The sequence below is a fragment of the Xylocopa sonorina genome, chromosome 4 (genome assembly GCF_050948175.1).
Source record: "Xylocopa sonorina isolate GNS202 chromosome 4, iyXylSono1_principal, whole genome shotgun sequence".
Lineage (NCBI taxonomy): Eukaryota > Metazoa > Arthropoda > Insecta > Hymenoptera > Apidae > Xylocopa > Xylocopa sonorina.
In genome coordinates, this window is record NC_135196.1 from 4,731,302 (window position 1) to 4,744,007 (window position 12,706).

Here is a 12,706-nt window from a genome sequence, read left to right on the forward strand (position 1 = left end):
TGTAAACTGTTCTGCGTTCCGTATCAGAGTTTAAACTGATATTTTCCACTGTACGGTGAAAATTCGCTAGTCGTTTCCTAGAAAAAATTCAGAGGAAATTCTATTGCTGCATTTTAAAAACTGAAGATGATAACGAAGCAGGTAGAAAATATTTTCATAGTTTCGACTTTGATTAGTATAAGATGGATTTCAATAATCGTCCAACGTTCGTTGACATCTTCGAATGATTTGGAATATACGAGAAAAAATATAGGCGAAGCTAAAATATAGGTAAAAAAAGAGAAGAAGGTTTCAGAGAAACACATTTACGATATTTTATAAACTAGGGCAGCACTTGATCAATAGAATATTTTAATTATTTTACAACAGTGAGTATCACTCGTCACTGAACGAAAATAGTAAGTTCGATGGTCCCTCGATTGATAAGATAGCACTTGGCGCAATTTCTTCCCTTAACCCACGAAAATAATCAATAACCCTCACCCTTGAACGCAACTGCAGCAATCCCGGAACGAACATCCCCAAGAGGCTCCTAATCGTTCCTTAATTAAAAACGCGACATACATTCCGCTCGGCTGGCTTTTCCTTAGACGCAGCTTTTCTCTTGGCAAAAATTATTTACGACTCAATTCACCTGCGCGGGCATGAAAACAAAGCAAAAAGAAAGAAACGAAAAGGACATAAGAAGGAAAACCCAGCCGGAGTCAGAAACGAAAAAGGGAAAAATAGGAAAAAGATTAAAAAGAAGACCACACGGACTAAACGAAGAAGAGCAACGCGCACGAAGAAAGACTACGAGGACGACCACGAAGCGAACAAAGAGACGCCGCTGAACGAAGAGAGCCCGAGCGGAGAAGCGTCGAGGGGAGCAAACATTAATGCCATCCCGCAGACCGCAGATGTTGCGCCAATTACAAGCCTCACCCCCGTCTACGAGCCCCTCTCCCTCTCGCCAGCTCGTTCTCCAGGGGCGAACCATACTCCGTGGCAGTCGGAAAACTGGGGTGAAACAAGGAGGAATACGGTGTCTTCCGACTTACCACCCCGATGTCGCATATCTTCCTGCCTCCGGCTCTTTGTCTTTGCCCTCCGCCCTTCGCTGACTCGTCTACGACTTGGTGCGCGCAGCCAAGATGCAGCAGCGCCCAGGGCGCGTTCACCATCGCGGCTCAACAACGAGACACGAATTTTCGAAAAGGCTCTCGCACTTTGTTAGATTAAATTTAGCGCAACGCGCGAAAGCTCGCCTGTGTCTCTCTCTCTCTCTCTCTCTTTCTCTCTGCTCCTCGACGCCCCTTTCGAGGTCCGTCGACGATGTTGCGACTGGAGAAGAAAGGGTTGGGCGGTTTCGACGGGTCGCCCCACGACCAAGCCTCGAGCAGGAAAGAACAGCGATCGAGGCCAGACAAGGATAAGTGCTTGGGGTAAACGAGGGGGCGAGATCAAGGGAGAGGGACAGAGAGGAGGGGAGGAATAGTACGCTGGTAGCTGATATTATTCTTGGGTCTTCCTCGCTGGGGCATTATTAGTTCTGGCGTGTTAGCATACATGAAATATTGATGTTACAGAGAGCCCAGCCTTTCCTTCCGCCTCACCCACGTATCCGAGCACCCCTCGCGCCCTCCCCCGCTTATGATTCTCTTGTCCCTCGTCTCTTTAGATTTTATACGTATACGAGCATCCGCTTGTAACCCAGCGACGTCCTACTCGCTCGTTGTCCTCGCGTTCGAGCCCGTTTCTTTCCACCGGGAATCCCCGTCGACGATTTTTACGGCTTTTAACCCATTCCCCCGCCACACGCCTCGCCTCTAATCCGTTTCTTGATCGTTTTACGCGCGCTCTCGCCGCGACACGGACGAAAGGATTGGATTCCTTGGTTTTGGTATTTTATGGAAGGTTGTTGCTCGAACTTTCGTACTTAGAGCACGGGACGCGGTGGAATGGGCGGCACAGCTGGTCGGAGTGATTCTACGTGTAGAAGTTGACCGTAAGTGCAGGGTGAGCCGTTTATTGTGATCAGCTTATATTGTCTCGCCGCTGCTGGACTGATGGAATTTTATTTTTAATGCGCGTAGGTGGTTCGAGGAATTTTTTAAGATGATTATCGTGTGCTTTTTAATATTTCTGTGTTTTGATATTTTGTTTTTGGGTCGTCTTTAGTTTCTGTGGGATATAAGCAGAAGATCGTTTAGATCGGACCTTCTGGATCATATTTTGCATTATTTCTATGTGTATATAAAATAGAAAATATTTAAAATGAAATTTTTCCACGGGAAATGGAATTGTTTCTTATTTACTAGATACGTAAATCTCGGAAATAAGCAATTGCGTGCGTGCTTCATGAATATTTAAATTTCATTTTCTCGAAAACTGGGCTTATTTTGAAAAAATTTCATTCTACGTTCCCGTTTTATATTCACATGTAGAATTCCGTCTACCTGGTTTTCGTCCATATTGCTGCCCCCTATGTATTATACTTGTTAGTTGTTTGTGTTGATCGTGCAGGTTGAATATTCGAATTCTGCGTTGCTCGCTGAATTTAGAAAGAGGTAATAGAATAGTACGGTATGTGAAAAAATATTGAAAAATAGTGAACCAGAAGCACAGAGAAAAATGCACGTAGAACGTGAAAACATAGTGCAACTAAAGAAAAATAAAATTGGACGATAAAATCGTAGAAAAACTACACTAATTGCAGAGTTAATTTTCAACGCTATTTCTCCCGTTTAAGATACATTGTCCCGTTCATTAGATTTATCTTAATACCGCGATTCTCGAAGCGTCCTAATTCCTTGAAGCCACCCTTGAAGCCGCGATCGATTTCAATGAACTTCGGACTCGGTTACGTTGGTTAACAGCCGGGTTAATTACTGGAAATTTAGAACTTCTCACGAGAGAAACCCGTATAATTAAACAAATCCCTGCAATCGATGTTTTTACAGTACTCATTAATCTCGTCACAGATTCAACAAATTCATCTCGGTTACTATTCCTTTTTTAAATTGCATTTACATAAATGCTATTTTAAATGTAATTTTTTAGTACATTAAAATTTCAGATATTTTCGATGTTACTAATCAGGCCTTAATATTAATATTTCAAACGTGAAAGGTGTCAATTTTGTTTCGTAACAAGTAGTTTGCATTTCGTCTACACAAATCTTACGAGCCATTTAGATAATTTTATCGTACGAAAAAACGAACGAACAATGAAACGAAAGATTAGATTATTCGATTAGATTATTTCATCGAAATTTCACACCGATCCATTCGCTGTTACTGCTAACCTCGTTGCGATGTAGGCATTCAATACTGAGCGAGAAACGTTGGGTAGCTTCGAATGCCTTTCGAAGCGCGTTTTGCAGAAATAATTTCACTCGGTGTATCGAATATGCTATCCGGTGGATTTCGTTTTATTTCGCCGGTAACTTTATCAGGTTATTACATTTTTGTTGCGTTTCCGTTTCGCTGCACCCGTTCCCTCCTTTCCGCGGAGTTTCCCACGGGACGTGTCTGAGTGATCGATGCGTTCTTCGAAAAAAGATCAAGATTGAAGAGAATACGTTCAGCCGGTGGACTTGAACGGGAGGAACTTTTTTGTCATTTGCATTTACTTTTCTCCAACTCGCGCGGAATTTCCACGTGTCTGATCTGCTAATCCGATATTCCGTTTGTCACGCTCTTGAACATACACTCGGTTAGAAAGGTCACGTTTTACCATTCGTTAAGCACACGCGTCTCTATGTGCGAAGTCGTTCTACATCGCGATAAAAATACATTAAATATGCTATTATTAATTATCTTCGTTTCGTAGATTATACACGTGGGGCTAACGTGGAATACGATAGAGAACAGTTTCACAATTCCGTCTCGTCGGAAGCTAATATAATTAAAACCAAGTTTACGATTTGAATTAACTTATAATTAGCTATTTTTTAAAACCCCTAATTATTATTTATCTTTTGTAGGATTCGTTTCGCGATTATTGACGTGTGAATTAAAGTCTTAAAGATTGCCGCAGAATTTGTAGAAATTCGCATTGTTAATGGCTTAATTCGATAGTTATTGACGTATTATAAATATAGAATAACGAAAGTAGCATTTGCAAATTTTTATATCTAATTCATAAATTACGAGACTGGTAGTTCTCCAGACATAATTCACCCTTCGAAGAATTGAATCAATTTTAACACTGATGCTGGTTCAAATTATTTTCAAAATAATGCCAGAAGTTTAATAATTATTAACACCTACAATAAAAACTAACAGTTAGAGCAGTTCCATGCTGCTAGTTCCCAAACTATAGATATATCGACGTGTTGTTATCCCTGTACGGTGGGGGTCAAAATACACTCACAGTATCCCCTGCTTGTCGTAAGAGACGACTAAAAAGGGGAAGAAAGGGCTAACGAAGATGTAGAGAAGTTTAACGAATTTTAGTTAAGGAAGAGAACAATCTATACAAAAATATTAAATGCGAAAATTATGTATGTAGGAGTACGTAAATGCCATCTACTGGCTATAAAAGACTAATTTATCAAACCAGTAGAGAATAATAAACCGTGAACCATGACGCGTCGTGGCTTTCTTTTCCTTTTTTAAACTGAGAAAAAAAAACATGTGCAATCGCACATCAAAAAGGCGCTCGACTCTACTAAGCTTATATACGGTGTCGCGTGACTACCATATGGCGATACTATCGTCTGAAAGACTATTATCACGGAGTGTGAAACTGCGCGACATGGTAAGCAATTGACACCATTGCGGACTCATTAGTCCTGGTGTCGAGGTTAGAATTGTTTAAATTGAGTGTTACAACTAAACACTAGCGTAATGTTATTTAATTTCAAATTTATTCTCAGTGCAAATATATTTTTAAATAATTTAAGAACAGACTTACCTGCTCTTATATTTCTGTCGTTTTGAATCGTCAGCGAACTTGGGTTTCCGTAAACGGAATTGTTCATTTCGGCCATCGCTTCCCAATCTATGCAAAAAATGAAATTTTATGGTAGTTTCTTCAGAGATTTTAGATATTTGAAAAGATGATGCGTTTACTTTGTTCATTTTTAGCAGATATATTTGTTGACGGTTTGAGCTCATCAGCTTTCGAAATTTATTTAAAGTCTTAAAATACATCGTTTGAGAAAATTTCATACCTCTGATTTCAAATTACGTTCCCTCTTTTTTGCATTTAAACAGCAGAGTTTAATTTATTTGGTTACTTTTCAATTATATATGACTAGCAGTCTAACAGCAACAATTAAACGAACAAAAATTTCTATCACCTTTATCCTATCGTTAATCGATTAATCCTTTAAATCGCAAAGGGTGAAAAAACGCATCGATTCCACAAAAATCTAACAACCAATCGACTATCGAAGCCAATAAGAACATAAAGTACAAGAATCCACTCTAATGACTCTCGTTCGAAATACTCCTCTAATAAGAAGAGAAGAGCGACGAGTAAAAAGGTAGAAAAAGTAGCGGCTCCCAGCCCGATCAAGATGACTCGAAGCATCCCGTGCGCGTCGAGTAGAACAGAGGTGCGTCCGCGGGGATAAAATATTATTTTCTCCGCGATTAAGGCAGGTTTACGAGCTTACCTTTCTTCGGGATCTCCGTGGTAGACGGGCTGGGGCTGGTGCTCGGCGGCGTCGACTCTGCAACGAAAGGAACAAGTTTTTATTTTTAATTAAAGTTGGCTGCGCGCGGTACGTAGGCGCGTGGCCCGTTTAGCGGGGGTGGGCGCCGCTCGCGGAGGGTGGTTGGTCACCAACCGGCGATGGCACCGCGTCGGAGACAGAGCTGCGGGTCCAGAGGGTTGCCTCGAAAGCTGCACGGACCGTTATGGATCGCGCCACCTGTTACTAACTTCGCCCTCGAACGTATTAGCCACCGTGGCGCCGCGACGACTAGCCTGCCCAAGCCCCGGATCATATTTTACGCGCTACCTACTCTCGTCCCCCTTTCAACCACCGCCGTCCCCGTCCGCCAATCCTGTCGTCCCGGGTGAATATAGTCGAATAATTATTCTTAATATCGTCATTCGTTCCGCGTACTCGTCGTCTTCGTGGCTGTCGCGAGTGGCCCACGTGGATTTAGTGGAGGCTGCAGCTGACTGCAGGTTACGATGGCTTTCGCGTCACCCGTTACCGTATCGATTAGAATATTGTCTGGTGTCAATTTTGGATGGTGGATTAGGGGGGCAGGGTCTCTAGCTGATTTTATTTTAGGGGCAGAGGGGTTGAGTGGCGACGTGGATGCTATTGGATCATAGAAAGTGGGATTTAGACAGGGTAGATTTAAGTATGGAGCCTCTATATTGGTTACAAAATTATTGGTTCATCTACTGTCGATCTTCGTTACCATTCTCGACTGATTGACACAGCGTGAAAAAGTATAACATGTATTTAAAGAGACGAATAAAGTTAACTGCAATCGCTTTAAAGTGTCACGTCAGAAGTTGAACGAATTTTTTAATAGAAGCAAGGCGCTGGATGAGCCATTTCCGTTATGGTAGTTTTATTCTTATTATTCTTAAATAAAATCGATTTTTCGTTGCACCGTTCCAGATATAAAGCATTCTTATTCTGTGCGACATATAAAAGGTTTTTATCAGTTTTTCGCACGCGAAACTATGTTATTACTATTATCAGTCGCACAAAACATTGTAGATGAACTCTGAAAGTGAACTTCACGTATTCCTAATTAATGAAATATTCCCAGCTTCTATTCCTTTTATATTTCTTTCCTATCTCTATTACTTGCTGACATTTCTAACCTGAAAAGCTTCTTTGTACGATAAAATATTTTAACTTTCATTCGACATACTACCTAACTATACCTTTCTTAATAAATTGATTAGAGGAACTCGCAGGGTTCTGCAATTAACAGCAACGAACCGCACGCGTGACTCTCACGAGTCCTCCGAGAATAATAAGCTCCGATCTCGAGGCAAACACTTGATCGAACATCGTTGCAATACCAACTGAGACGACCAAACACCGTGGAAGGAAATCGTGAAAATTACTCGCGCGGAATTCCGCGCCAGACACGGACAAACTAACCCGCCGCCGCTGCGACGCGTTCACCGCGAAAAACTCATCGTTATTTGTCACGGACGGCTGAGCGATCGCCCGTATGTGGAAGTTACATGCCACCGAGATACTTGCACGTTACTCAAGGTAAATAGGATGGGATGACAAAGTGTGCCTCTTGCCAGACGTGTTTACGCGTCTGGACGTAATGCAAATATGTGACCACTCCCTCCATCCCGGAATCAGGCTTCCGCGCTCCTCTATTTTGTTGAATTGTTTTAGTATTCCATAGTGTGGCGATTTTTCCGTTTACAACTTTCTGAGAAATGGTTAAATATTCTTGCGTGATATTCGAATATTAATACACGTGTTACCATTTTTTTTACTGTTCATATCTGTTACTTTGTATAATAAAAACATAGTTATAGTGTCTTAATGGTCTTAAAAGCAAGTTTATAAGGTACGAACGCATATAAATAGCTATTTTTGAGAATACCCAATTATTATTTACCTTTTCTTTTTTCTAATTATAGAAATTAGGGTCTTAGAGATCGCTTTAGAATTTTTAAAGATTCGCACTTTTATGCTTGAACTCATTAGCTATTGATGTTCTCTTTCGTACTGATTTTTACAGCGTAAAGTGTGATGTTTCAGTAGATGCGCTTTAAATTTATTTTTTTAGAATCATTACTTGCTACAATTTCGCAAGTAGCTTTCAAAGTGATTAATATGGAAGATCTTCGTTAGGGACGAAAGATTTTTGAAACTATTTCAGAATTCATCACCGCTGCGTACACTATCGGTGTGCAATCCGTCTCAGAAGTGAAAGTTGCAAAGTTGCAATATTCCGTTTACTGTGAAATTAGTTTTGGAAATTCAAATACTCTTAATATTCTGAAGCAGGAAATTAAGTCGTTCAATAATAAGGCCGTGACTAATAATTTTCTGGTGCTTGTACTTTGATGACACGTTAAGTGGGTACATCGGCTATCGCATTTAACGTCGAACTTTATTAAACTTGTTGAGTTAACGTTGAATTAGTTGTTGACGTTAAATTACTCGAAGGCTGGCGCTATCTAAGGTTCAAACTTTAGGGGACCTTCATTAATACAATGGGTCTACGGTTGGAAATAGGCGGTATGGTTAAAGTGGAGTTGAACGTTTTGTTTTACTTGAAGTGTTTCTCGACGAAATGTAAATAGTTGCTCGGCGAATTTTGGCGTTGAATTCTTGTTAAGAATTAAGAGTACCTTAATACGTGCCCTACTTCTCTTTATTACGGTCAATCTCCTCCTACGATTCATTTAACATCTTGTTTAACTTCAAAACTTCAACATTTCCTTAAAACAGAATGAACGCATATTTCATTAGTACTAGCTCCCATTACGCACGAATAAAAAATTATTTAAGCACGAGAAGTCTAACGTAAACCACGTAAACCACGTGAACCACGTAAACCACCCCATCAATCACCCGAGAACCAAAGCAAAATGTCTCCCGTCGAGCATTAACAATTTCTTGCCCTATAATTTCTCAATCGTCCGCGATCGTTCTCCTAAACCAGCAACGTCCCGGCAAAGAATAATCAGATCAGACGAAAAACGGAACTCTCCATTAATCCTGGAACAGAAGCGCTGGAGGGGAGGGCAACAAAACGAGCCGGAGCCGAAGACAGGCACGAGCGGCGAGGGAAATTATTTAAATCCCGTTCGGGTCTTTCAATTAATTTTCATCGCTGGCTGTCGCGATTATCGATCCTTCCCCCGTTTTCGGAAGGCGTCGCTTTTATTATTCAGACACCGTTCGCGCGGGCAAATTAACGAGTCCCTCGAGGAGGGGGCCGCGCGCCATGGTCGGGTTAGAAGAATATTTTCGTAGGACACGTCGTCTATCGTCGTTACAGCGGAATATGCATACACCTATTACCCATAATGTCGGACCGTTCGGGACACGAGCACGCGGCGATACCATCGCCGTCGCGTATCACCCCCGTGTCTTTGTCGTCGCTCGAGCTGCTCGGCTGACGGCGTCCTTTTATCGCGCCAGAATCACTCGTAAAGCTGCTACGTTAGACCCAGTTTGTTAACCAGTCCGCGAAAATTACAGGAACCACATCGAACGTGGTCTATGGTTCGTTTTCGGTAGCCATTGCAGATAATCGCGCGAACGCGTGCCACTTGGTGATAAGCCTAAGGGAGGCGACACTGGAGCGAACTTTACGATCCAGACCTTGGCCACCCCCGCTGGCACATCGCGAAGCGCGCTCTTTAAATGAATATGGTGGTTTTCGTTGTTAAATGAGATCCTCGATATATGTAACAGTGTTCATTTGTTTTTTGTTAAGTAGACATCTTATATTGCAATGTATTTAGGGTAGAATTAATAAAGGAAAGAGTAATGGTGTTCTAAGTATACTATAAAATATTTTCTTATAAATGAATTGTTGAGGTGTTATAAGAAATTAGAGTGGTTCATTAGATAATAAAAGAGAGGTTCTATGTTGGGCTTATTACTCTTGCTGTCAGAAAATTCACGTTGGAAGAATTCTACCCAACTAGTCTTACTTACTACTTTTTGACTCGACTTTTCCATCCACGTGTGTGTGCGCGCGCGGCTCGTAAAGCACGTCTTTTAAAAGCCTTGAGAACTCGAAACTACTTTTTAAGAGTTACCTTGGATGATCCTTATATAAGATTATCCTACCGACAGATTTCATACAGCAGCTGACATTCTGGGTTTCTCAACTTATACGACGCCATATGTAATACCATCGACCACTTCTCTGACAATTCATCTTTAGAAAATAAATCCTGATATCTGTCTGTATTCACTTCTCACCGAACGTAGTGGTCTTTGTGGTTTTGAAAGACTGTTTTGTTAGAACTTATGCTTTCTAGTATCAACGCTATGCTGAAATCTTGGAAAATGTAAGCTTGAAAGAAATATCTTGTTTGATGAAATATTTCCTTTTAAACTTCTTATAAAACGAATAGTCCTTACTCATGGATGACTTATTCTATACATAATAGCATTTATTTTCTTTCTTACTTGAAAATTCAGGTGAACTGATATTTTTTCTAATTCCATACAATGTCAGTAAAAAGAAGTTTCAGAAAGTTCGCAGTGGTAACAAAAGACTAAAAAATTTACATATCCTTATTTAAGAATTCTAACAGTTACTTCTATTTCTAATAATTTCTTTCCCCTTTTTTTATTTGGTTCATATTTGTTCGCAATCACTTTCTTCGCATTTAACAGACAATGCACCCAACTACCGTCGCTAATTCGCGGAACCGTTTGATTCGAGTGAAACTGATTGTAAGTTCGCGGTCGAACGAGCCAACTTCCTATCTCGTTCGCTCGTTCCGTTTCTGTGTGCTTACGGGTTAATTGCTGTTTTGAAGCACAGATTGCTTCGTTTAGGCGAGCCTACGTGCCGTGAAATGGATTGCGCGGGTTTTTACGCAGTCTTGTTTTAAGATGCATTAGCGTGATTAAACGGCACGCCGAACGATTGTAACTTAGATTTCGCGCTTGACCCGATCGCGAGGAGTTCCTGCTGCTTTCTTTCTGAAAAGAAAGAAGTCGACGTGGAAGGACATTTTGCAAGATAACACTGTCAATTACGCGAGAAACGCACTCGTCGAGAACGAGGGATTGAATATTAGATTTGTTCGACGCGCAACACAAATTTACTTGTGGACTTGCGCGTCGTTCGTACATTCACAAGCTTCATAATTACGTAAAACATCTCACAGATGGTTTCTTCGAAGTTCGAGAAATTATGAGGTTATGTTTATCCTTTATTTTAAGAATTTTTCAGTGACTGTATCAAGTTTAAAGCACACGATGTATGAATTTTATTTGGCAGTCTGCGATCACATTTCGAGTCGAAGTAGAATTTAATTAGGCATTGTAGAACGAAGAAGGGATTTCTAAGTTCTCTTACAATTTTAATCAACGCGTCGTCTACTTTACAAATTTTATCTTAAATCGAAGTTTTCTCGTTTAGCTTCTTAATTGCATCGCAACATTGCGAGTAACAGTTTCATTCAAGATCATAGCTGCGTCCCTTCTTATACGAAACAGAGTGTTCGAATCGCGGAATGTTCCAGCAACAGGGTATTTGGATAATGAGTATTCCGATAATGGAGGTTCTTCTGTTAAGTAACGAATCTGAGATCTTTCGAACGAGAGTAGAATCCTCATCGAGACGAATCTTTACGTTCTTATTACTCCGAGATCAGTAAAATGTAGAACGTATGCATCTTTGAACGACGTTTCTCATTATAATCGTACAGAAAGTCTGAAGTTAATCGTTCTTAAATTGTTTTATTAATTATTTCGAAAATATATCGAGACAGAATTACTTCTGTACGTAATAGATACCTTGTATGTAACCTAGATTCGAGTCATATGTGCGAGATATTATACGAAGGGTCACGCGAGATCTCTACGAGTACAATCTCTTCTCTGCTGAAGTTCGTAATAAAAATGAGGAAAAGTTCTAATCGCGGCAGGTGATAGCGTGCCCTGGCAATTCCATTAATCAGCACAACAAACTCGCATCTTTCCATTACTTTCATATTCTCTCTTAATAACACGTGACTAAATAGAAATTTCTCTTTCGTGCAGCGTAATTGATAATTCTGTAAGCAAATAAATTCGAGCACAAGTTTCACGAAAGTGACAAATCTGCAATTACTTCGTCCATTCGCATCGCGACTCGACCGCATCGCGAGTGTCTGCTTGTCAGCGTAGAAAATCTCGACGTAATCCTTTGACAAATGATGTTAACCCCGCTATTAACCGCTAAATAAATATCAGACGCTTGCGGTTGCTATCTCGACTTAATTTGTAATACCACCAGCGATACGAAATTCGAACGTCCCCGCTGGAAAACAGCGGTTTTCTTCGCGAGCCTGTCGTAAAACAATGAAAATCCTCGCGTGTCCCGTCGCACGATAAAAAAACGTAACGCGTGTACGATTTGCGAGTGTTATTAAAATCAACGCGTCGAGTCGAAGACATATCGGTAGCGTGTCCTCCGCGAGAGTTACGTTCTCCATTATCACGCGGCGGATTATGCAATTTCAAGGGTAGCTGGAGCACGTTTCGACGCACAGATATAAATAGGCGAGGGGGGAGGAATTCATTTATCATTTTTGCGAGTCGTCGATGGAAAGAAGAGGCATTAGCCTCCGCGAGAAAACGGCGAGGAAGGAGTGACGCGGTGAGCAGATATCAGAGGAGGAACGGACAAGGACAGAAAGAGAGAGAGAAAGAGAGAGAACGAGGGGGTGAAAGAGGCAGCGAGCTAAGAGAAATAGAGTGAAGACTTCCCATTTTGTACGTGGCTGAGTGGCAGACGGAAGGAAGCGGAAAAAAGACAGGGAAGAAGAGGAGATGGAAAGGAGGAGAGACAGACAGAGAAATATATACAGTCCGGGGGCAGAGACTTTTCACTTTTGATTTATCGCGCCAACTTTTATTTCTCACGGGAGATATTAAAACCCGTTGTCCCGGCCATTTAACTTCGCGCTCGCTTGATTGATGATCGCAACGACCGATACGTTCGCCCCTTTCGATGCGTTGGATCGCTCATTAGGCGCAATTAACCACCTCCGTGACTTTCTACAAATGAAAACAGAAACCGGAGCTCTTCGA

General features: G+C 41.2%; 1 protein-coding gene across 2 annotated transcripts in view; it reads right to left on the bottom strand.

Annotated features, from left to right (window-relative positions):
• LOC143423113 (lachesin) overlaps positions 1 to 12,706 on the bottom strand; it is a 308,507-nt gene that overhangs the window by 16,677 nt on the left and 279,124 nt on the right. For both annotated transcript variants that reach the window (XM_076894204.1, XM_076894203.1), the window contains exons 8-9: positions 5,606 to 5,662; positions 4,900 to 4,986 (exon numbers count right to left, since the gene is read on the bottom strand). In XM_076894204.1, the coding sequence (XP_076750319.1) occupies positions 4,900 to 4,986; positions 5,606 to 5,662 (144 nt within the window). The remainder of the gene's footprint in view (positions 1 to 4,899; positions 4,987 to 5,605; positions 5,663 to 12,706) is intronic.